Genomic DNA, 25912 nt, shown 5'->3' with positions numbered 1-25912 from the left:
GGCAAAATTCCAAAGTATCTCTTTCCCCATGGTATTGCTAGGATTTGGGTTTCCCTCCCAGCTCCACCCTTGCAGTGCCAGTGAGGGACAGAGGAGCTGTGGGGTGAGAGTTTGATCCCTCTGTTCAAATGCACACCTAGATGCATGTGTGGCACCTCCTGGTGTGCTGCCCCAGTGGATAAGTTCAGTTGCCTCATCAGGCACAGCATATATTTATTTCAGTTGAGACATCCAGGTTATATGGCACCTGCTGATTTGATTTTGATCTCATGTCATGGTGATAATCAAGACAATGACCCTACCAGTTTAAAATTCTTCAGCTTGTGGGTAGGTGAGTGGGAGATAATTTTTATGTCTTAGTCACCTGTGATAGTTGTTATTTTTTACACAAACTATTGAGAATGTTTTTATAACTATAGATAATAGAGAAACCACTAATCATGTTAAAATTCTCCCATTTTTTGGTCCGGAGCTGGGACTGGACCCCTCATCAGTGAGGAGCCCTGAAAGTTGGAGTAAAAAAGCAAGTGTTCCTTTAAACCTCTCATCTGTCTTTCTCTCCCAATGCCTTCTTTAATTTTATTCACATCATTTTAAGGGGTTATATTTGGCTTGTTTAGACTCCAGGATAGAAAATGTCCCAGCTGAAGACTTCATTTTTTTTTTTAAGTTTATTTATTTATTTTGAGAGAAAGAGAGCAGGGGAGGGCCAGAGAGATAGGGAGACAGAAAATCCCAAGCATTCATAGTGGAGAGCCATAATGGGGCTTGAACTCATGAATTGAGATCATGACCAGAGCCAATCAGACGCTCAACAGACTGAGCCACCCAGGCACCTCTGAAGACCTCAGATTCTTTTTTTTTTTTTTTAATGTTTATTTATTTTTGAGACAGAGAGAGACAGAGCATGAACGGGGGAGGGTCAGAGAGAGAGGGAGACACAGAATCTGAAACAGGCTCCAGGCTCTGAGCTGTCAGCACAGAGCCCGACATGGGGCTCGAACTCATGGACCGTGAGATCATGACCTGAGCCGAAGTCAGACGCTTAACCGACTGAGCCACCCAGGCGCCCCTGAAGACCTCAGATTCTAACCATATTACAAGAGTTGTCTGGTTTTGTTTTGTTTTGTTTTATTGTTATTGCTAGGTTCCCATTGTGGGTATGCCATGAAGGAGCAATCCAGATTCCTTGAGTAGTTTCCATATCTGTAGGCCTCTTCTGTTCTCAGGAGCAGTTCTATCAGAGTAGGAAAACCTGATCTTGGATATTTAGTTTCAATCTTTTGTGAGAAGTTATAAAGATAATTTTCCACCTTTAGCTGTAAAGTGCTCTTGGTGCATAGGAAATTAAGTCCTTCAGGGGGATTAAAATCTCATCTGGGTTACCCTAATTCCAAAAGTTTCGGTTGTTAGAATTTTCATGAAAAAGTATTTCATATTTCCCATGAAGATTCATTCTCCTTAGCAGTGAATTTTGAACTTTGTTTTCTTAAACATCCAAATTAGGTTTTCCCCTAGTTTTTCTGATTTCTAACTCAACATTAGCGGTAACTTAGTCAAAAGGGCACAGTGCAGAGATAACAGTAGAAGGCACCTTCAACCCCACTGGGGAAGTGAGATTCCTGCTCCAAACAGAAACATTCTCACAATCTCAGCTTATTGGTTTGGAGCTTCAATTCTCTTATAATTTGTGCTCTAATGGAATTGGAGGGGGGGTGGTGTGGAGAAGTGGGACTCTGTTTTTACCCAGATAGTTTTGATGCTGTGTATGTATATATTATTTGTCCTAAGTATTTCTTGTTTCAATTATAATTTTTTCTGTGAGCTGTCATTGATATAACGGTATTTTTAAAAAAGTTTTGTAAAACTAGGTAGTTTCGTATGTCAGCCTAGCACCCATAGGTGTCACCCATGCTAACCCTGCTGCTATGCATAAATGAGGCATGTCCACACCTGAATCGCCAGTGTCCCCCAGTGCCAGCAAGTGAAGCTGCTTACCAGGGGTGTCTCTGTCACTTCCCTCCACCCACCTTTCCTATGTCCCTATGGCCCTACCCTGCTAGAGACCATTTCTTTCCAGAACAGTGCTTTTAAGTAGATATATAATACAAGCTGCATATGTATTTTTAAATTTTCTAGTAGCTAATTTTGGGAGATTAAGAAGAAACAGGTGAAATTAATTTTAACATTTGAATAACCCAATATTTCCAAAATAGTATGGTCTCAACATTTAATTGATATAAAACTTATTAATGAGTTAATTGACTTTTTTTTGAGATTTTATTTTTAAGTAACACGCAACGTGGGCTCAAACTCACAACTCCAAGATCAGGAGTTGCACACTCCACGGACTGAGGCAGCCACGTGCCCCTTAATTAGCATCCTTTTGTGTCTTCAACATCTGGAGTGTATTTTGTACCTATACCATTTCTCATTCGGCCTAGCCATGTTCAAGTGCTCAGTAGCCACGTGTGATGAGTGGCTACATTATTGGACAGCACAGCTCTAGAGAATGATTCTATGTACACACTCCACCTCTCTTGCAGTGTCCGTTATTCTCATGGACCTCTACATCCCTGGAGTCTGTGAGCAACATCCCTGTTGCTCCCTCTTTTCTCTCTTTTCATTTGTCGTGTTTCTTTTCTGATCTGGAGACTCATTTCCAGTTCCTTAACATTTTGGCCTGATTTATTCTTCTTGCTTTTCTTTGAGGGTCATAGTTTTTTCCTGTAACCCTCATTTCAGCCTTTTCCCATAGGAGGTGACATGCTTTTTTGTCTTGGTTGGGTATTTATTTGCAGTTACTTACTAATGATTATTTCCTTTGCCCCATTAGTTGAGTTAGACACTTTCCCCATTTTTTTTCAATATATGAAGTTTATTGTCAAATTGGTTTCTATACAACACCCAGCGCTCATCCCAAAAGGTGCCCTCCTCAATACCCATCACCCACCCTCTCCTCCCTCCCACCCCCCCATCAACCCTCAGTTTGTTCTCAGTTTTTAAGAGTCTCTTGTGCTTTGGCTCTCTCCCACTCTAACCTCCTTTTTTTTTTTTTCCTTCCCCTCCCCCATGGGTTTCTGTTAAGTTTCTCAGGATCCACCTAAGAGTGAAACCATATGGTATCTGTCTTTCTCTGTATGGCTTATTTCACTTAGCATCACCCTCTCCAGTTCCATCCACGTTGCTACAAAGGGCCATATTTCATTCTTTCTCATTGCCACGTAGTACTCCATTGTGTATATAAACCACAATTTCTTTATCCATTCATCAGTTGATGGACATTTAGGCTCTTTCCATAATTTGGCTATTGTTGAGAGTGCTGCTATAAACATTGGGGTACAAGTGCCCCTATGCATCAGTACTCCTGTATCCCTTGGGTAAATTCCTAGCAGTGCTACAGCTGGGTCATAGGGTAGGTCTATTTTTAAGTTTTTGAGGAACCTCCACACTGTTTTCCAGAGTGGCTGCACCAGTTTGCATTCCCACCAACAGTGCAAGAGGGTTCCCATTTCCCCATTTTTTTAAATGTATCTTTCTTGACAGATCTCCAAATTAACTAGCGTTAAACTGGATAACTGGAATGCATAAATTTAGAGGTGTGTAGCACCCCTTATGTTTTTGCCTTGATTAAAAAATTTTTTTTAATGTTTATTTATTTTTGAGAGAGAGAGAGACAGAGAGACACAGAGTGTGAGCAGGGGAGAGGCAGACAGAGAGGGAGACACAGAATCTGAAGCAGGTTCCAGGCTCTGAGCTGTCAGCACAGAGCCCAACATGGGGCTTGAACTCACAAGCCGTGAGATTATGACCTGAGCCGAAGTCAGATGCTTAACCGACTGAGCCACCCAGGTGCCCCTGCCTTGATTTTTAAAATATCATATGTAGCTATATATAATTTAGGATGTATAAGACCTCACTCTTAAATACTGCCTTGCCTCATTGAGTATTTTTGATAATCATTTTTATATCTTTTCTATGTATTTTAGGATTTCCATTAAAGTGATATGAAATTTTGTGTTCTTTTATATGAAAAAGAAAAATTTATTTTTAAAAATTTCTACATGAGTGGTATTTTTACCTAAGAAAGTCCATAAATACCATAAAATGGGCATAGCAATGATGTTCTTTCCTGTGCTGTGATGGGATGTTATCAGCGAACAGAGTGTCAGATCTCAATGAGAGAGGGTGGAAAGTAGGATTTCTCAGAGCACCAGGGTCACAGGTTATGGGGAAGGTTTACATAGGTACATTGCTTGGGCCTGTCACTCTACCTGACAGAGCACTCCCTCCATGGTACCTTTTATTGTAGACATGATGCTGTAAATGCTCTTTCAGCGTCTTGAAGGTTTTTACGTTTGAGGAGTTTACAGAGAAGCCCCTCCACGTAGTCTTTAAGTCCCTTCTGTTGCTTCTTTGCTCTTTAGTGCCTCCTCCTGACCTGGTGTTAGACTAGATCTATTTTTTTTTTAATGTTTATTTATTTATTTTTGAGAGAGAGAGAGAGAGAGAGAGAGCAGTAGCGGGGATGGGGCAGACAGAGATAGAAAGAGGGAGATACAGAATCCGAAGCAGGCTGCAGGCTCTGAGCTGTCAGCATAGATCCAGATTTGGGGCTCAAACTCACAAATCGTGAGATCATGACTTGAGCTGAAGTCGGACACTTAACCGACCAACTGAGCCACTCAGGTGCCCCTAGTGTTAGACTAGATCTTAGTATGGTCCTTGGACCAGCAACATCAGTGTCATCTGGAAACATGTTAGAAAAGCAGATTTTTAGGCCCCACACAGACCAGTGAATTAGAAACTCCAGGTGAGGGCCAGCAATCTGTGTTTAACAAGCCCTCCGGGTGGATCTGTTGCACCAACATTTGAGAAGCACTATAATTACATGATGTTTGCGTTCATGCTAACTTAGTACTAGTCACATGTGTCTGCTCACTGCTTGGCCCTTGCACAGGCATCTGGATCCTCTTGGAATCACTACTCCCCAGTGCCTTCTCCTGGACTTTGTAGTCCCTCTTACTGGAAGTCTGTCTTCCACAGTCTCTGCACTTCCTGGCTTTAGTTTCTAGTGAGGTCTGTGGTATGTATATCCATGTTTATGACATTGTAGAAGTAGCCCGGGCTGGAATTGCCTCTACTGCTGCAGGCAGTAGTGGTGTTCAGAAGGGAGGTGAGAAGCTGTGTTTGTGTGTGTCTCACAAAACAGACTGATACTCTCTAACCGCTTTGTTTTTACTTCATCTTCTGTTGACTTCACAGTGTGAGTACAGTTTGTGTGAACATCTCTACTGGTTTATGCATCTCTATGGTGCATAAATATAAGTATTTATGAACATATAAAGCCTGCATATGTGGATAAACTCTCCTTACATATAATTTATTTATCCATCATTACACATCTGTGGTGTCTAGCTGATTCCTCTGTCTTATTTTCTGCCACTGTACCCACCTCTACTTGAATGTGTATGAAATATTTTATTATAAAAATATACAAATTGTGTTTACTTTGTGTTTTTTCTCTCACTGTGGAGCCTCCTCCCCGCTGGGGAGTCACTGTGGCACCAGCGGGTCTCCAGGCCCTTTGGGAGGCCCCGGCTTCTCCCTGACTTCTGCTCTAACTGCCTTCTCTGGCCAACTCTGTTGGAACAGAAGGTGTTGCCTGCTAGCCTATGGCTGCAGGGACATAGCAGAGGTGTGGGCAGCCATCTCTTACACTCGAACCCCAGAGTTCCCACATGAGTATTTTACTGTTTCTTTCCGAGGACAGGATTGTGCACATTTTCCTCATCTCACTCTTTAAGAGTTTATTTATTTTGAGAGAGACGGAGATGGTACAAATGGGGGAGGGGCAGAGAAAGAGAATCCCAAGCAGGCTCCTCACCATCAATGCAGAGCCCGACATGGGGCTTGAACCCATGAAGAAGCTGTGAGGTCATGCCCTGAGCTGAAACCAAGAGTTGGACATTTAACCCACTGAGCCACTCAGGTGCCCCCCTCATCTCACTCTTGAAGGCTGTTTCCTCTACTTATTTATTTACCCCATTTGCCCATCATGTGCTGATGTCACTCATGCCACCCTCCCATCTGTGCATAGGATGGGAATGGCTCTACACTTGACTCTTTCGTAGGTTTTTTTTTTTTAACAATCTGATATCAACCCCTGAATATACCTTCCAGGGGTAACTGTCATCTTCCACATCTAGTATGATCCTTTGTGTACCCCCCTCCCCAAGGACTGTCTCTGTAATGACTTTACGCACAAACTGCACTTCTGCCCCCTACGTTCCCATAAGTGCCCCCACCCACCCTCATCTGATTATTTCTTTACTCTCTCATATCCTTGTTTTCCTGTTCATTTTCTGACCTGAGAGGTGATTGCTAGCTCCTTAGTTTTCTGCCTCTGCCTTAATGTCTAAGTCATAGATTACTTTCAGGCTAAAAACTTCCCTCTAACCATCATTTTTACTCATGATAATTCACTGGAAATTAATTTTTAATGATTTGACTTTTTGGTGATTTAGACTCACCCACACCCCCTCACTGTCCAGTTACAGAGTTTTGTCCTTCCCTTTTTGTGATCAGTTTTATTTAAACTTTCTGAGTTTATTCCAACTAGAAATTCCTCCTATAGTGCTTTTGGGGAGGCACTGTTTTTAAGATCTCTGGGTACCAAAGTAGCCTTATTCTAGTATTTTCACCATTGTTTCTTCCAGTGATTTAATAGATTGCAGGTCAATTTCTTCTTTGTCATCAGTGACACAGTAGTTTGTCTGGCTTTTAATTTCAAAGAATATTTCTTCAATTTTTTTCTTCTTAATTGATTTCCCTAGATGGGCATGACTAGTTTTTTTTTTTTTTCCCACTGTGTTTATAATTTAAATGGATTTTCACATCTCTGAGCCTCAGAGTGCAATTAGGAGTATGGGAAATAGGACTCCTCAAAGCACAGAGATTAAATCTCAAAGCTCTGAGATTTATTAAGGAAACTCAGGTTCAAGATAAAGGGGTTCTGCAAACTGAGGGTTGATGGGGGTGGGAGGGAGGGGTGGGTGGGTGATGGGTATCGAGGAGGGCACCTTTTGGGATGAGCACTGGGTGTTGTATGGAAACCAATTTGACAATAAATTTCATATATTGAAAAAAATTTTTTAAAATTAAAAAAAAATAAAGGGGTTCTGCACCTTAATTCCAACTGTGGGTTTCCCCATCCCACCCTTCCCCCCCCACACACAAACACATTCAAGCAAGTCTCAGACACCAGCTGGGTGTCCTACATTTCAACTCCATTCTGACATTGCCTTCCTGGAGACAGTATCACATGGCACAGGTTAAGGGCTCAGTCCTACAAGACTCCCTCCCATCCCCCCATTTAAGATGCCAATTACAAGTCCACGTTGTCACCTGGGCTTTGACCAACTGGCTATAGATTGGAGGCTCCCACAACTCCCTCTTCAGGTTTATTTAATTTGATAGAAGGCTCACAGATTTCAGAGAAACATTTTACTTACTGGATTACCAGTTCATTATAGAAGGATATAGCTCAAGAACAGCTAGATGGAACAGCCACAGGGCAAGGTATGGATAAGGGTCACAGAGCTTTCATGCTCTGAGTGACCACTCTTCCTGAATCTCCACCAACCTGGAAGCTCTCTGAACTCCGTCTTTTTGGCTTTTTATGAAGGCTTTTTGGGTTTTTGCACAGGCAGGCATGATTGATTAAGTCATTGGCCACTGGCGATTGATTCAACCTCCAACCCCTTTCCCCTCCCTGAAGGAGAGAAAGGGGTATGAGTAAGTTTGCAGAGTCACATCATCACCTGACCTGCTTTTTTTTTTTAACGTTTATTTATTTTGACAGAGAGAGAGAGAAGAGAGAGCAGTGTTCACCTGATCAGGGGAGGGGCAGAGAGAGGAAGAGATAATCCCAAACAGGCTCCACACTGTCATCGCAGAGCCCAACAGGGGGGTTCAAACTCATGCATCGTGAGATCATGACCTGAGTAAAATCAAGAGTCAGATCCTTAACTGACTGAGCCACCCAAGTGCCCCTCACCTGACCTGCTGTGTTATATTATGTTTGACTTATTACAGGTAGCCTATCAGCCTAGGTTTCTCTTCACTGACTGTGTACACACATGTCTACACATAGGGATCTGGATAATCTCAGAATCTTACCTCCAGTCACCTCCCCCCAACAGCACCCCAATCCTTTCTCTAAAGCTTTCAGTCCCTCCATTTCATGTATGCTCTTCACAGCCCCATGCCTGACTTTGGTTCGTAATGAGTTGTTGGCAAGCATTTCACATTCATGGATACGAAACTCTTGGTGAGGTATGCCACCAGGACTGGAATAGGTCACTGGGCCGATCCTCATTCCTAAACACCATCCAATGGGGAAGGCTGATACTAACATGCAAACTTTGTTTTTTTACTCCTTCAGGTAAAGAGATATTGGAAGATATTCTGGAGTAGGGTGTGAAGATTCAAGAGTAGTCTTCGAATATGTGCACCATGATAGGTCGTGGAGGTGTTTTGTGGGTGGGGCTTTGGAAGGTTCAGTTATCAGGAAATTGTAGATACTAAGGAAATCAAGAAAGAAAAGATAACCCAACTCAACCATTCAGGGTAAGCTCCCAAAGGGCTCTTTCTGGCTACTTAATGCCCAGAAGCCAGGCCTTCATCTCCTATCAACTCTACAAGCCAGTAGGTGCCAATGAGGTGCATATGGTGTCAGATCTATTCATGCCTTTCCCTACAGCCAGGACTTTGGGGGCAAAATATAAGGGGCACCATAAAAGTTCAGTATTCAAGATAAATATTTTAAGGTAGTATCTTTGAAAATCAGAATTCATGCAAAAAAATCATGATGAACAAAACTGTCAAATTATGCTTCCTCTTCACTCCTCATCCCCCCCAACCTCCCAACCACAACCCCTGTAAATTTATTCTAAGTGTCACCTGTCACCTAGCTACCAATTAAAAAACAAACAAACAAACACACACCAAAAACAAACAAACAAACAAAAACAAAAAACCCAGGGACTACGTCTACCACCAGGGGGCCTTGTGCTCTTGGCCTCAAGTCCGGCCTCCCTATCTACCAAAACCCCGGGGACACAAGACCAAAGCTTGGAGTTGGCCCAGCCAATCCCGCTCTCCTCAAAAATAGCCTTGGCGTTCTCTGTCCATACTGGCGCCCCTCCTACCTCCGGGGACCAAGGCCGGTGTCGCTCTTATCCCCGAGTCCCAACAAAGCATCACTCCACTGCTTCATCCCTCAAGTGCTCTGCCGTGACCGGCGCCCACTCGCGCCAATCTGGACCCTGGTTTCTGCTACGGGAAGGGCACACGGGGCGGCGCCTTGGCATGAGTTACCCCAGTTCGTCCGCGCCGCTGACCGTCAGTGCACAGCCTGGCCACCCGCCTCCGTAGCACCGGCAGGAAGCCAGGATCACATATCCTAAAATCCTCGGGCACTTCTGCGACTCTCTCGTGGTCCGCAAGATCTCACTGCCCTTCGGAGGAGAAATATGTGCACCTTGCGGTCTGGGCATCTTAACAGTGGGCTCCTAAACTTGGTTGTATGAGAGGTGCAGAAGTCAAAGTCACCTTGCAGTTAGCAAGCCTACTCACCCACCACCTCTCTGTCTCAAAGACTACACAGTCCAGAAGCCCATGCGGCCACTTCCGCCGTCCCTTCCGCTCCCCCTGTTTTTGAGTTGACGTAGCAGGAGCATTTCCGGTCCGTGGGATCCGCCACTCGCTGTTTGGAAGTGGCGTCGGCACTTCATTCGGGATTTTCCCGTACTTCTGCACTTCGTTCCCGAGTCTCAGCCTCAGGATCGGCAACGTGCACCCCGCGTTCCGTGAGTGCCCTATAACCATTGCCTCGTCCAGTCAGCGCATCCCTCTGCTTGTCCCTGTTTTACTCGTGGGGGAACAGGCTGCCTCTGTACTCGGGCGTTCTTCTGTAGGCACCTCCAGGCCTTTATATTTTCATTCCAGCCCATAAGGTTAGAGACGGCCCCCCCACTCCTCTGCAGGGGGCCATGGGCTCCACTCCCTGGCCAGAGCTTGGGGCTGAACGTGAGGGTGCTCGGTCACCCTGGACCCTTTTCCCGGGGCTCTGGATGGGAATTGGGTTGTGCTGGTGATTTCTGGACACTCTCAACCCGCAGTTGTGGAGCTCCGGAGCCGACCTCCGCCCCCGACTCTTGGGGAGGGGCTTCTCCATAGGGGCATTTCTCTTCACATCCCCAGATCTGTCTTCTGAGACTTTGCCCTTCTCCAGAGAGAGCATTCAGGAGACCAGGAAAATGGCCACGGGGCTCCTGAAAGCCAAAAAAGAGGTGAGAATTTTCATCAAGTTCCATGCTGGCTGCCAACAGAATGGCTCTGTTCCTTTTTCTTGCACTGCAGACTGCCTTGTTGGTATTGGGCCAAGTTCGCTCCTGTTCGTGGAGGCGTGGTGGCTCATCTTACATAGAATCCCCCCTTCACATTCCTTTCTGTTTCTTCCATACCTCGGCCATCCTCGAAATGGTCAGTTTGAACAGCACAGGTAGAACAGTTTAAATAAAAATACAGGAGCATCCAAGCTTAATTGTCCAGTGATAAGGATGAAGGGTAGGGACAGCAGAGATGCTTGTGACCTGAGGTGGTTAGGGAGGGCTTCCAGAAGAAAGGCTGTCAGAACTGCCCCTGAGGGTTTGGCAAGTTGGAGAGCTGGCAGAGCAGGGAGGAGAGCCGGAAGCATGGTTAGTCTGCCCTCGCCACAGTGTGGCAAGGTTGTAGTGGTTAATGGAATGCTTTCAGGTTGATTTTTATGTGCTGGTGAAGATACAGACGCATGGAACAGAGAGGAGTTTGATGGTCTGACCTGAATTTTACATTGAGAGCCTTTTCAGCATTTGGTGATTTCACCAAAAATTCTGGATTGCCTGCTTCTCTGAAAATAAACTGCACTTAACTCTGGTGTCAGGTAATTCACACTGAACAGTGTCTTCATCATTTGGACAGGTCCTGCCGAATTTATTTGCTGCACTTTTCAAAATATCTTCCAAACTGAGGTTGAAACTATTGACCAGCTATCATTTTGCCTGCCTCTCTCATTTATTACCTATCTTGCCCCTGAAGGATTTTCATTTTTCACCTCTGAGTCTGGGTGGCTAGGTTGAGTGCCAGACTGAGGCGTGTAGATTTTGTCTTTGAGTAAGCTAGGTTTTGAAGGATGTTGAGAAGGAATTTGACATAAGGAAATCAAAGGCATGGATGTATAGGGATTTAAGGGGAAACTTTCTAACCCCTGTCAATGGTAGCTATGATGACCTTCCCTTAATTGAATGTGATTAACATTTATCGAGCACCAACACAGTTGCCAGGCTGGTTTACTATGATTTTTGACACGCATTACTTGGTTATTTCAGATCTGCTTTGACTATCCATATAAAAACAAGTCAAGAAAATTTAAACAGAAAATGAGATGTTGATTAATCCTGAGCTTCTGTGGTAGTGATTTACAATTTCCTGGATGTTATCAGAACAACTATGAGAGTTCTGTGTTTCTCATTTGTAAAATATTTCATTCATTTGAAAGTGTTAGTACCAAGAATGCATAATAAATCAAATTGAGGACATTACCTAACATAACATTGAGTCTTTTGTGTGTATTTTCTTCACCACTCGTAATGTTAATAGGAAAGCGTTATGATTTCTGGGAAAAGCTAGATATTTGTGTGGGCTGATTTTTCCTGCCCCTAATACTTAAAAAAAAAAAAAAAGTATTAGGAAAAATTGATCAAAGGGTACAAGCATTTGAATGGATAAGTTGTTTAAGATGAAACTTCTGTGCCTAGAGGAGTACCTGACACATACTAAATGTTTGGTGCATAGAGGAACCACAAATTTAAATAAATTTATTTGAAGGAACTAAGTAACAAAGGAGTTTCTGTTGTTTGTATTGTTATGTTATTTGGGGCGCATAATTAACTACATGTTTCAGGGGGTTTGTGTAGACCATGCAGGTACTCCGATATGCATGACAGCTGAATTATGTAAACCAATTTAAACAAATATGCAGTAGGATATTAGGTGTCACTGCCAGGGACCTTTGCCTGAGAGAACAAATGAGAATTTGTAACAAATGAGATGGGCTGGCAGGCACAGGGTATTGCTAAGCTTCAGCATTTTTTCATTGATTTCATTGAACAAATTTGCTGAATGTCTGCTGTGTGCAGAGTACTTGGTGGACAACATTCAGTAATGTGGAGGGGCACAGCCTGCACACTTATGAGTCTTCCATTTTGTTTTGGGATTCTGTTACCATTGGGGTTTTTGTTTAATTTTACACACACACACACACACACACACACACACACACGCTCGCACAAACACATTTTGATAGACCTTAATGATAAAATCACTATATTAAAGCTAGTACAGTGTATCTATCCAGACGAATTTTTCATAGGTGGAGTGTTAGGGTTACCAACACTTATCCCACTGGATGTGAGTTATATAATAGTGCAATGAGTGGATGAACCCATCCACTATTAACCAAGTTGGGGGAATGTTTTTATTATTTTTTTTAATTGCAGTATAGTTAACATACAGTGTTACCTTAGTTTCAGGTGTACAATATAGAGGTTTAACAATTCCATACATCACCCAGTGCTCATCACCAGTGCAGTCCTTAATCTCCATCACCTAGTTTACCCATCCTGCCACCCACCTCCCCTCTGGTAATTATCAGTCTGTTCTCAGTAGTTAAGATTCTGTTTCTCGGTTTCTCTCTCTCTCTCTCTCTCTCCTTTGCTTGTTTGTTTAGTTTCTTAAATTCCACATATGAGTGAATCATACAGTATTTGTCTTTCTCTGACTGACTTATTTTGCTTAGCATTATACGCTCTAGTTCCATCCATGTTGTTGCAAATGGTGCGATTTCATTCTTTTTTATGGCTGAATAATATTCCATTATATATTTATACCACATTTTCTTTATCCATTCATCTATGATGGATACTTGGGCTGCTTCCATTATTTGGCTCTTGTAAATAATGCTGCTATAAACATAGGAGTGTTTGTATTCCTTTGAGTTCATGTTTTTGTTTTGTTTTATTTTGTTTTGTTTTGTTTTGGGTAAATACCCAGTAGTGTGATTACTGGATGGCATGATAGTTCCTATTTTAACTTTTTGAGGAACCTCCATATTGTCTTCCACAATGGCTGCACCAGCTTGCTTTCCCACCAACAGTATAAGAGGGTTCCGTCCACTTTGGGGGAACATTTAACTTGTTCGCAGTTATTTTAATTATTGTAAATTTTGCTTCTATGATCAATCTTGTGCATGCAATTCTTTTTATAGATTTGTATTTACTCTCATAACAAGAATATGATAAGGTAAATGGAAATGACTGTTTTGAAGCAGTGGGGACTCACACCAGTTGGAGCTTTGGAACTTTGCCTGTTCTAAAACATTTGATACTGTGGATTATTTCTTCCATTTTTGAGGCCCCCTTCTTCCATCACGATGTCTGCTTCATGTTGTGCAGTTTTCTTGTTTTTGTTTTTATTGTTATACTGTGTAGTTTTACATCCCCAGGGTAGACCTGCCAGTGCAGATCTTTTTTCTCATGTGAATGTTCACAATCATGTCCCAATTTGTTTCTGCGTGTTGATATAGTCCTTTGCTACCCACTGTGTGTTTCTATGATTCTCATTTTCCCCAAACATTACGGTAACATCAGTTTTCTGTTCAGAAACCCTCCTTCAGTGGCTCATGACAGTGTCTTAGATATTCAGGACACTCTTCATTTCAAATGTGTGGTCCTTTTCTGACATGTTCTGATTATTAGTTCTGTAAGCGTGTTTATTGCCAACACAGTGGAGCCATCATAAATACTTTTAACTTAGATTAATTCATTTTTTAGGCACTTGGCTGAAGAAAGGGAAAAAAATAACTGTTCAGGTCATTCAGATGAATCTGTCCTCTTTTCCAAGTAATGACTTCATGCTCCAGAGTGAGAGAAAAACAGGAGGACTGAATCTATTCCTTGCCAAATCTAAGGAGTTTCTGACAGCATTAGCATCACAGCAAGTCAAGGATGATATTAGTTGTAAAGTATTTTTCATCTAAGATGACATTCCTTTATCAGTTTATCAGTGAGCCTTTGCTGTGTAACAGACCACCCCAAAGCTTATGGACTTAAAACAAAATAATTTATTCGCACACAATTTTCTAGGTCAGCATTTTGAACTGGGCACAGATGGGTGTTTTGCAGGTTTCACCTGGGCTTGCTCATGTTGCTGCAGGCGGAGGGCAGTTTGGGACTGGAGACCATCCATGCATGACCGTTACCAGGCTAGTTGATTAGGGTGCTCGGCTTGTTTTTTCCCCACGGGTCTGTATTTTCTCTGTGTTATACTTATAAACTGCTTAGTTGCTTCTTTAGCTCTTCTCTTTCTATAGGTTATCGTATGTAGCTAGGAGCATCCAACGGAAGCCTATAACGGGGTTCCCAGAGATCTCTTTAGCCAGATCTGAAAATCATGAAGTGTTTTTTTCTATTTTCCAAACTAGCACAGGTGACATCTTTGCCAGCATGTAGAATGCATTCCCTTTCTCAAGCCGCCATAGTGGTTTCCTCACTACGTTTCTAGTCTGCACTAACAGTTTGTTTACTACTTTTCCAACTTTTGCTAATAGCCTGGTTTTTTTTATATTAAAAAATTTTTTTTAATTTTATTTTTTTAATTTACATCCAAATTAGTTAGCATATACTGCAACAATGATTTCAGGAGTAGATTCCTTAATGCCCCTTACCCATTTAGCCCATCCCCCCTCCCACAACCCCTCCAGTAACCCTGTTTGTTCTCCATATTTAAGAGTCTTATGTTTTGTCCCCCTCCCTGTTTTTATATTATTTTTGCTTCCTTCCCTTATGTTCATCTGTTCTGTGTCTTAAAGTCTTCATATGAGTGAAGTCATATGATATTTGTCTTTCTCTGACTAATTTCACTTAGCATAATACCCTCTAGTTCCATCCACATAGTTGCAAATGGCAAGATTTCATCCCTTTTGATTGCCAAGTAATACTCCATTGTGTGTATATATACCACATCTTCTTTATACATTCATCCATTGATGGACATTTGGGCTCTCTCCATACTTTGGCTACTGTTGACAGTGCTGCTATAAACATTGGGGCACGTGTGCCCCTTCGAAACAGCATACCTGTATCCCTTGGATAAATGCCTGGTAGTGCAATTGCTGGGTCGTAGGGTAGTTCTATTTTTAGTTTTTTGAGGAGCCTCCATACTGTTTTTCAGAGTGGCTGCACCAGTTTGCATTCCCACCATCAGTGCAAAAGAGATCCTCTTTCTTCGCATCCTCGCCAACATCTGTTGTTGCCTGAGTTGTTAATGTTAGCCATTCTGACAGATGTGAGGTGGTATCTGTGGTTTTGATTTGTATTTCCCAGATGATGAGTGATGTCAAGCATTTTTTCATGTGTCGGTTGGCCATCTGGATGTCTTCTTTGGAGAAGTGTCTATTCATGTCTTTTGCCCATTTCTTCACTGGATTATTTGTTTTTTGGGTGTTGAGTTTGATAAGTTCTTTATAGATTTTGGATACTAACCCTTTATCTGATATGTCATTTGCAAATATCTTCTCCCATTCTGTCAGTTGCCTTTTAGTTTTGCTGATTGTTTCCTTTGCTGTGCAGAAGCTTTAAAAACAATTTTTTTTAATGTTTACTTATTTTTTGAAAGAGAGAGACAGAGCATGAGCGGGGGAGGAGCAGAGAGAGAGGGAGTCACAGATTCCGAAGTGGGCTCCAGGCTCCGAGCTGTCAGCACACATCCTGACACGGGGCTCAAACTCAGGAACCATGAGATCATGACCTGAGCTGAAGTCGGATGCTTAACCAACTGAGCCACCCAGGTGGCCCTACTAATAGCCTCTGTTGTTCCTGTTCCCAAAGCTAATGCCGTGTGTTTTCGGTATTTGTTATGGTAGTTCATTTCTATCTATTGGTTCTTCATTTCTTCATTTCTATCGGGCTTAAAACAAAAATCATTTGTTAGCTCACAATTCTGTGGGTCAACCATTAGGCACAGATGAGTGGCTCTTCTATTGATTTACCTGGCCTTACTCATGTGGCTGTGGTCAGCCGGCTGCTCAGCTAGAGCTGAATGGCCTTCCATGTCTGGTGGTTGACAAGCTGAGGTACCTGAGTTCTTGGTTCTCTCTGTGGTCTCATTAGCAGGCAAGCTCTGTTTATTTACATGGTAGCCTCAAGGTTTACTGCAGAGAGAGAAACAAAGCCAACCCTGAACCCAAATGCTTTTCAAACCTCTACTTACATCGTGTTTGCTAATGTCTCATTGGCTAAAGCATGTCACATGGCCAAGCCTAGAACTAGTTCAGGCTGAAAATGCATAAAGGGTAGAAAAAGAGAGGCATGAGTGAGTAGGGGGCCATCCATACAAGATAGTATGTTATACCTTTTTGGCTCTAGGCAACAGGAAACTCTACTTAACTATTCTAAACAATAACTGAGCCCACCTAAAATAAAACCCAGGGGTAGGGGCACCTGGGTGGCTCAGTCAGTTAAGTGTCCGAATTTGGCTCAGGTCATGATCTCACAGTCTGTGAGTTCAAGCCCTGTGTCAGGCTAGGTGCTGACAGCTCAGAGCCTGGAGCCTGCTTCAGATTCTGTGTCTCCCTCCCTCTCTCTCTGCCCTCTCCCACTCGTGCTCTGTCTGTCTCTCTCTTTCTCTCCCTCAAAAATAAACAAACATTAGAAAAAAAAAAAAGAAAGTCCAGGGGCGCCTGGGTGGCTCAATTGTTTGAACCTCTGACACTTGATTTTGGCTCAGGTCATGATCCCAGGGTCGTGCAATCCAGCCCCATCAGGCTCTGCACTGAGCATGGAGCCTGCTTAAGATTGTCTCTCTCACCCTGTCTCTCTCTGCTCCTCCCCTGCTCATGCACTTGCACACACTCTCTCTCTCCCTCTCTCTCTCAAAATAAAAAATAAAAAGAAAGTTCAGAGCCAGGGTACACTTGGAGGGGTTGGTTCTCTCACTTCATAAGCTTATCAAGGACTAGGAGTCTTTCATTCCTCTCGTCAACTCTGCTCACAGTGTCAGCCTCATCCAGGCTGGTTCCCCTCACAGTCATAGGATGTTTATTAATAGCAACTTTAAACTTCACGACAACCCTAAAAGTAATATTATTCAAATACCCATTTTTAGAAAATTGAGACACAGAAATGTCATGTTACTGGTACAAAGTCATGGGAGAAGGAGGGCTGTCATTTAAACATGGTTGTCTCCAAAGTGTGCTTGTAGCTACTATTTCTCAAACTTTTCTGTGAATCAGAATCACTGAAGAGGCTTGTGAGAGCAGATTGCTGGGCCCCACACCCTAGAATTTTTGATTCAGTGGTTCTGATGGGGCCTAGGAATTTGTATTTCTAACAAGTTCCTCAGGGGTGCTGGTGCTGTGGGCTCAGGGACCACACTTAAAGCCAGTGCACTTATCTCTACTGCCTCAGTTGGGTCATCTGTGCCCACCTTTGTGAGCATCACAAAAAGGATGGACTCCCTTTCACTCCATCTGAAAAATGAAGTCTTCTGCTGGGATCCAGCAGCAGGCTACTTGTGTCTTGTCGGGTAGCATCAGCCTCAGATCCATTTTTCAGCTGACAAAGGGACAGATTGCTTTTACACCAGTCTGGTCTCCCCTTGATTTGGCTTTAGTGCCCCACGCTGCCAGCTGAGTTGCTAGCCAGTGAGAGAGGTTTGGAATAGGTCATGGAGTGTCATCCATTTAGAGTTAGCACACTCCCTATGTGTATGGTTCTCCGACAGAGAAACCATGAATTTTTCCAGGGTTGCAGGAATACCAGTTGTGTTAAACTTGTTGAAAAAAATGTGAGTTGGTCTCCAGTGTAGCTACTTTGTCAGAGATTTCAAAGTATTTGTGTGTGTGTATGTGCATGTGTGTGTGTGTGTGTGTGTGTGTGTGTGTGTGTTCATTCTAAGAAGGGGTTGTAAAATCGAATCACCAGAAGGACTAGTCAGGTATCTGAAGGAGTGAGTAGTCTTTTTCTTTCCAATATTTAATTACGAAAAGTTTCAAATCTACAGAAAAAATACAAAGACTTTAACATTGACTCACACACCCACCACCTACATTCAATAGTATTTTTTTTTAACGTTTCATTTTTGAGAGACACAGAAAGACAGAGCGTGAATGGGGGAAGGGCAGAGAGAGAGGGAGACACAGAATCCCAAGCACGATCCAGGTTCTGAGCTTTCAGCACAGAGCCTAACATGGGGCTCAAACCCATGAACCATGAGATCGTGACCTGAGCCGAAGTTGGATGCTTAACCGACTGAGCCACCTAGGCACCTCTAGATTCAATAGTATTTTGCTACATGTACGTTACCACCTGTCTATCCACATGTACACTCCTCTACCATCAGTTCAAGGGTATTACTCAAATACTACCTTAAATGCACAGTACAGGATAGGATTTTATATTCCTTTGGCCTTTCAAACCCTCAGTAGTCTGTTACAAACTACCTACTGTCTTTTCCAGCTAGCCACTTTTTTTTTTCTTTAATTTTTGTTTTAAATTTATTTTTGAGAGAGAGACAGAGACAGAGCATGAGCAGGTGAGGGGCAGAGAGAGAGACAGAAACACAGGATCCGAAGCAGGCTCCAGGCTCTGAGCTGTCAGCACAGAGCCCAATGTGGGGCTCGAACTCGTGAACTGCGAGATCATGACCTCATCCGAAGTCAGATGCTTCACTGACTGAGCCACCCAGGAGCCCCATAGCTAGTCACTTTTCATTCTTTATTTCCTCCCATCCTATATGTCTTTTCTGGAGTGCCCACCTCTGTTCTTTCTCTTTGACCCTTCAAAATACTGTGTGCCCTTTAAGACCAAGATCATACCTTCCTCTCATAAAACCTGGTCTCATCTCTCTATCCTGAGATTCCTCTGACCCAGTGATTTTAAGCCATGGCTGTACTTAGGATCCTTTATTCATTCATTCATTCATTTTTAAGTTTATCCATTTGAAAGAGAGAGAGAGCAGGGGAGGAGCTGAGAGAGATGATCCTAAGCAGGCTCCATAACACCAGCACAGAGCCTGACAGTGAGACTCGAACTCATGAACCTTGAGATCATGAGACCTGAGCCAAAACCAAGAGTCAGACACTTAACTGACTGAGCTACCCAGGTGCCCTTACTTAGGCACCCCTATGGAACTGGGTGAGTCAATCGGTTGAGCGTCTGACTCTTGATTTGGGCTCAGTTCATGGTCCCAGGGTCTTGGGATCAAGTCCCACATTGGGCTCCAATGCTGAGCATGGAGCCTGCTTAAGATTCTCTCTCTCTTTCCCTCTGCCACTCTCCCCTTACTCACACTCTGAAGGAAGGAAGGAAGGAAGGAAGGAAGGAAGGAAGGAAGGAAGGAAGGCAGGCAAAGGAAAGGAAAGGAGGGAGGGAAGGAGAGAGAGGGAGAAAGGGAGGAAGGAGGGAAGAAAGGAAGAAGGGAGGGAGGGAATGAAGGAAGGAAGAGCTAGGGATGAGGGGTAAGAACCATAGCTCTCATTCATCCTGTCTGTGTTTTATTTATAATCATTAGTTGGGTGGAGGGCTGGTTCTGGGATTACTGTAGTCAGGGGACAAAGTGGGGTCCTGTCTTAAAGCCATTCTACAACCAGTATAGAACAGTTGCACTGATAGGGGACAGGAAATTTGGGGAAGGGTCCCCTGAGAGGGGAGAGACACAGTATTATCCCTCAAGGAGTGATGATGTTCTGAGAAAGGATGCAAAGTCAAATCACCAAAGGGAACAGGCAGGTAGCTAAATGAAACAGATAAGGTAGGAGTTGCAGCAACCTGCCAATTACATGCCTAGGGTAATGGACCCCCAGTGTGAGTCACGTTCAGCCAACTGTGGCCCTGCAGCAGTGCAAAGCCCAGAGTAGTCAGATTTATGGATTTTTTTTAACAGGACTCATAAGTTGATATTTTCATGTGAAATCATCCATTATATAAGTAATGTAAATAAAACTTTTAATGCTTTGTGTGGCTCAAACTAACCCTATCTGTTTTGCCCTCTTTTAAATATTTATTTTAGGGGCGCCTGGGTGGCTCAGTCGATAAAGCATCTGACTTCAGCTCGGGTCAGGATCTTGTGGTCTATGGGCTCAAGCCCCACGTCAGGCTTTGTGCTGACAGCTCTGAGCCTGGAGCCTGCTCCGGATTCTATGTCTCCCTTTCTCTATGCCCCTCCTCTGCTTGTGCTTGGTTTCTCTCTCTCAAAAATGAATAAACATTAAAAAAATTTTTAAATAATAATAATAAATAAATATTTATTTTAGAGAGAGAGCGTGAGCGCTGATGGGGGTGGGGCAGAGAGAGAGGGAGACAAAGGATCCAAAGCCAGCTTGAGCTGACAACAGAGAGCCTGATGGGAGACTCATGCCCCGAGCCAAAGTTGGATGCTTAACTCACTGAGCCACTCAGGCATCCCTTGCCATTTTTTAAAAGACAGAAAAACTGATGGGGTAGGAAGAATCTCAGAACTGGATACCTAGGCTCCTTGGAGCTTGGTTTCTGCACACCTCCAAGCCAAGACACCTCACCAGTACTTTCATGCCAAGGGCCATTATATATTCCCACCTTCCAAAGTACAGCGTTCTAGGTAGTAGAAGGCCATTTGAAACTTTGTTCAGGGAATAATAATAATAAATGCACATTCAGTCATCTAAAAATATTTGACTGCTTAGTGTTTGCAGGCTCTGTTCTGGGCACCAGGGCAATAGCCCTGTGAACAATGCATATGGAACTTAGAGTCTAGCACAGAGTCAGAAAATAAATATCAGTAACATGTGCATTATCTAGAGTGAAGGGGATACATTAAAGCAGGAGAGGGGAATAAGAACCTGAATGAGAAGGAAGAATTTTCATAGAATGGCCAGGGAATTCCTCCCTGAGCACTCACTGTGTGCAGCAGACATTTGTCTTGAATCCTTACATTTACCAACTTCTCTGATCCTCAGCATAATCCAGTAAGATAAATGCTGTTTTTCGTGGTTCACAGAGGAAACGGAAGTGCTAATAGGTTAACTAATCGGCTGAAGAGTACTCTAGTTGGGGACAGGTGAGTTCCAAATCTAGTTGGGGACAGTGTGATCTGAGTCCACAGTCTTCCCAACCACCCACTTGCACTCTTCAGGCCACATCAGGGCAGTGGCAGTGTGAGGGAGAGGGAGGGATGGGTCCTGCTACAAATACCCAACCAATACCCCTGTTGGTTGGTATTCACCCCCTCAAGACACTCAGCTACTTCAAGCGGGCAGAACATAAATGCTTAGATCAAGTAGTCTCTAATATCCTTCAAACTCAGTAAGATGATTATTTTTTATTGTTTAAGTTTGTGCCTGTGATGGCTTCCTCTTCTTTCTACCTAGATTTAAAGCTCCCAATGTGAAGGGACTTGTGTTTTGCTTTTATTCCCCATAGCAGCTAGTCTAAGATGTTGGCAGTAATAGGTGCACAAATGGTGCCAGCTGGATAAAGATAGGAGAATAATGGTCTTTTATTTATTTATTTTGAGAGAGAGAGAGCACAAGCAGGCGAGGAACAGAGAAAGAGGGAGAGAGAGAGAGAATCCCAAGCAGGCTCCACACTGTTAGTGCAGAGCCCGATGTGGAGCTCGAATTCACAAACCGTGAGATCATGACCTGAGCCAAAATCTAGAGTCAGAAGCTTAACTGAGCCACCCAGGTGCCCCCAGAATAATTGTCTTTTAACCCTTGAAACTAAGGTCATATAGGGGAAGAAAAAAAAAATCAGTTTTCCTCTACCTGTTTTGAGTTCATTGGCCAGGGCCTTGTAAATTACACTGACAAAAAGACAGACTAACAAGAGAAAAACAGAAGTTTATTAATATGTACCTCATACCTACACATGGGAATATTCAGTGTTGAGTAACTCAAAGGGGTGGTTAGAACTTGGGCTCATATAGCATCTTAACAAAAGAACAGTAACTTTTTAGAGATGTGACAAGACAAAGGAAAAGGATTTTGAGTTTCCAAGGTGGCAAGTTGTGGGGAGGTAAATACATGGGAGAACTGACGGAAGGTAGGGGCTAGTTAGCAAGGTTTGTTGTATAAATTCCTCTGGTGCCATCTCCTGGCTGACAAATTGTTTCCAGTGACTAACTTCTATTCCTCCTGGTTGGGGGGAGGGAGGGGAATACCCTCACAAATTTATGTTCTGCTTTTAGGCAGATAGGAGGAGTGCAGAGAGCTTTTCTTGTATCTGCTTCTGCTCAGTTTCCTTCAGCTCAAAATAATACTTGTTTCAGGGGCTCCCGGGTGGCTCAGTCGGTTGAGCACCCGACTTCGGCTCAAGTCACGATCTCACAGTGGGTTTGAGCCATGCATCCGGCTCTGTGCTGACAGCTTGGAGTCTGGAGCCTGCTTCAGATTCTGTCTCCTTCTCTCTCTGCCCCTCTGCTCACACTCTGTCTCCCTCTCTCTCAAAAATAAACATTAATAAAAAATAATACTTACAAAATGGCGTAGTGGCATATCCTGTTACCCTTCATTTACAAAGTAGGGTTTAGAAATCTCTGCCTCCCACAGGGAAGCCTTTTCATTCCTTATCCTGAGTTGTGAGCAAGGCGAACTCCTGGATGAGCAGCAGTGTGTTTTGTGTTAAAGGCATTCGTGGCATTCAGGGATGTGGCTGTGGACTTCACCCGAGAGGAATGGAGTTTGCTGAGCCCTGCCCAGAGGACCCTGCACAGGGAAGTGATGCTGGAGACCTACAACCACCTGGTCTCACTAGGTAAGGATGGCTTCCCTTAGCACTTAACATCTGTCCCACAGAGTATTTTCTACACACCATGAGGAAAGCCTACGATGAAGCAACTGTCCTAGGGTTGGGCTTAAAAACAATAATTTACATTTTCCCTCAGGGTAAATCTGGATTTATTAAAATTAGAAACAGGCGGATTTACTCATGTTGCATATGATACTGTGTTTCCAGTCCTCTTTCTCAAGTCTGGGGGCTCTCCTCTCTTTTTACTTTACCTTGTTTGAAACCTAGGAGATTTTCATTCACCAAGTATTAATATGCTGATTTTCTGATTAGAGTCACCTTTACTTACTCAACTCTTCTTCTGTAGAGAGTTCACTATTTTTTTAATGGGTTTTTTTTAATGTTTGTTTATTTTTGAGAGAGGGGGAGCAGGGGAGGGGCAGAGAGAGAGGGAGACAGAGAATCCCAACCAGGCTGTCAGTGCAAAGCCCATTGTGGGGCTTGAACTCATGAACTATGAGATCGTGACCTGAGCCGAAGTTCGATGCTCAAACAACTGAGCCACCCAGGCACCCTGAGAGTTCACTGTTATAGGTCCTTTGTACCACCCTTTGGGTTTTCCTCCCCATTTTGGCTCTGAGTTCTGGAATGGCCCCTTGAGCCCATAACCAAAAATCTCCTTGTTTGATTTTTCCCCCTATGAACAGAAATTCCATTTTCCAAACCAAAACTCATTTCTCAGCTGGAGCAAGGAGAAGAGCCCTGGATTGAGGAGAAACGATGTCCACTGGTCCTCTGTCCAGGTAAGTATGACACAGGGAAGATGGGACCATCTGCAGCTTGACAGATAGGGAAGGAGGACGCATCTCTCGGGTACAGGAAAGAAGCTCTTCTCGGGTCTCCTAGGTCGTTGGTAAGTCTGCCTGGCATGAGTTCCCTTCCAGAATATCATTTTCAGTTGAGGGAGGGACTTTCTTGGTTTCCTTGTCTCCTTCCTCTACCAGGAAGCCTCCCTTCTTCTTACTTGGCTTGCCTTCTTCGTCATGTTTAGTCTTTCCTCATGCGTGGCTTCTTTCTCTCATCGTGATCTTAAAAACTGTACCTGCCCCATGGATATGAAGTCTGCTACTCTTCAGATACTTTCCAGTTTCTCTTAGGCGAAACATAATCGATTATCTCTACATGTCCAATTCCCATAGTTTAAAAAATGCATTACTCAGTAATGAAGATTAAGTTCCCATGAGCCAACATCCTAGCTTAAAAAATAAAACATTACCTAAACAATTGAAGTACCTATTTCCCTTTCCCAGATTCTACCCTATACCTTCCCACACCTCTGCCCGAAGAGTAGTGTTTTTTCAAAATTAGGGATTTATAATTTTATGCATGGCTTTTTGTTTTGCTTCATAAATATGAATCCCTCAACTATCTATAGTTGTTTGGCATATTTTTAAACTTTACATTAACGTCATCATAATATGTATATCCTTCTGTAGTTTGCTCTCTTCACTGACACTGAGTTTATAAGATTCATCCATGTTGATATAGGTTGTTCTGGTTCATTCATTTGCACTACTATATCGTGTTTATTGTAGTCTATGCATAATTAAAATACAAAATTCATTTATCCATTTTATTTTGTTGGACATCTGTGGTTTTACCAATTTTGGCTATTAAAGAATGCAACTATAAACATTATCATACAGGTGTCCTTGGGCATAGAAGCATTTGAGTCTTTAAGATATGCGCCCAGGAGTAGAGTAGCTGAGTCAAAGAGTGTGCACTTGTCCATCTGGCCTAGGCAATGCCAACTGGCCCTCAACAATTGTTTCATTAGTCTGCAGGGTTGCCATCACAAAAGGTTTTAGTTTTTGACCATCCTTTGGGTATGAAATGGCCTCTCACACTAGTTTTAATTTGCTTAGCACGGAGTTTGAGCATCTTTTCAAACGTTCATAGGTTGATTAGCATTGAATTCTGTGAATTGCCTGTTCAAATCTTTTGCCTGCTTTTCTCTTTCTTGTCCATTGGCAGAAGTATTTAAATAAATCCTGGAAATGAATCCTTTGTTAAATGTATTATGTCCATCTTCTTCCAGTCTGTGGGCTGCCTATATGCTTTTCAAAAAGCTGTTTAATTTTGAAATAATAGAAGTCTCAATCTAAAAATAATGCAGAAAGTTCCCATCTACTCTTCTCTCAGCTTTCTCCAATTTCAAAACCCAAGAAGTTGACATTGGTACAGTACTATTAAATAAACTGCAGACTTTAATCAGATTCAGATTTTGTCAGTTTTTACAGGTACTCTTTTTTTTTAAGTTTATTTATTTATTTACTTAGAGAGTGTGCAGGGGAGGGGCAGAGAGAGAGAGGGAGAGAAAGAATCACGAGCAGGCTCTGTACTGTCACTGTCAGCCTGGAGTCCGACATGAGATCATGACCTGAGCCAAAATCAAGAGTCAAATGTTCAACCAACTCAGCCACCCAGGCGCCCCTCATTTCCTACAGCTTTACAGTAAGTCTTAGTGTTTGGTAGGTTAAGTCCTCCCATCTTATTCTTCACGTGTCTTTGTAACTTTACCCATTGAACTTTTACAATCAACTTGTCAGATTTCATGAAGTATCCTGTCAGGATTTTGTTGTAGTTGCATTGAATTTATATATTAATTAATATACATGTATTAATATATTAATTTGGAGAAAATTGACCTCTTTTACAATATTAAATCTTTCTCTTAGCGTGGTGTATTCCTTCACTTATTTATTAATACATCTTTATTGCTACCTTTTGGTAGGTTTTATAACTTTCTGTAAATGTACATCTTTAAATTTATACATAGGCTTATTTTTTTGGAAAGTTATATTTTTACAAACTAAATTTGTATAATTTCTTTGTTAAAATATGTAACTAAAATTCATTTCATGATAATGATCATATACCCAGTGGCCTTGTTGAGTGGTTTAATTAATTCAATAATTTGTCCTGTGTATATTCTTTGGAGTTTCGTATGTAGACAACTGTTTTACCTGTTTATTTTGCCTTTTGTTGTT

At 42.7% G+C, this 25912-nt stretch overlaps 2 protein-coding genes across 2 annotated transcripts in view; one reads left to right on the top strand and one right to left on the bottom strand.

Annotated features, from left to right (window-relative positions):
* Positions 1–25912, bottom strand: part of LOC106980266 (zinc finger protein 585A) — a 404538-nt gene that overhangs the window by 237502 nt on the left and 141124 nt on the right. The gene's annotated exons all lie outside the window — the stretch shown is intronic.
* The window catches only part of LOC106974760 (uncharacterized), a 98225-nt gene that overhangs the window by 62386 nt on the left and 9927 nt on the right, over positions 1–25912 (top strand). Inside the window, 5 exon segments of the mRNA XM_027044792.2 lie at positions 9090–9405; positions 9726–9872; positions 10267–10355; positions 22763–22889; positions 23570–23665. Coding sequence (XP_026900593.2) covers positions 9090–9405; positions 9726–9872; positions 10267–10355; positions 22763–22889; positions 23570–23665 — 775 coding nt within the window.

The sequence above is a fragment of the Acinonyx jubatus genome, chromosome E2 (genome assembly GCF_027475565.1).
Source record: "Acinonyx jubatus isolate Ajub_Pintada_27869175 chromosome E2, VMU_Ajub_asm_v1.0, whole genome shotgun sequence".
In the NCBI taxonomy this organism is placed as follows: Eukaryota; Metazoa; Chordata; class Mammalia; order Carnivora; family Felidae; genus Acinonyx; species Acinonyx jubatus.
The sequence above is the reverse complement of the archived record's forward strand: the minus strand, read 5'-3'. Positions and strand labels throughout refer to the sequence as shown.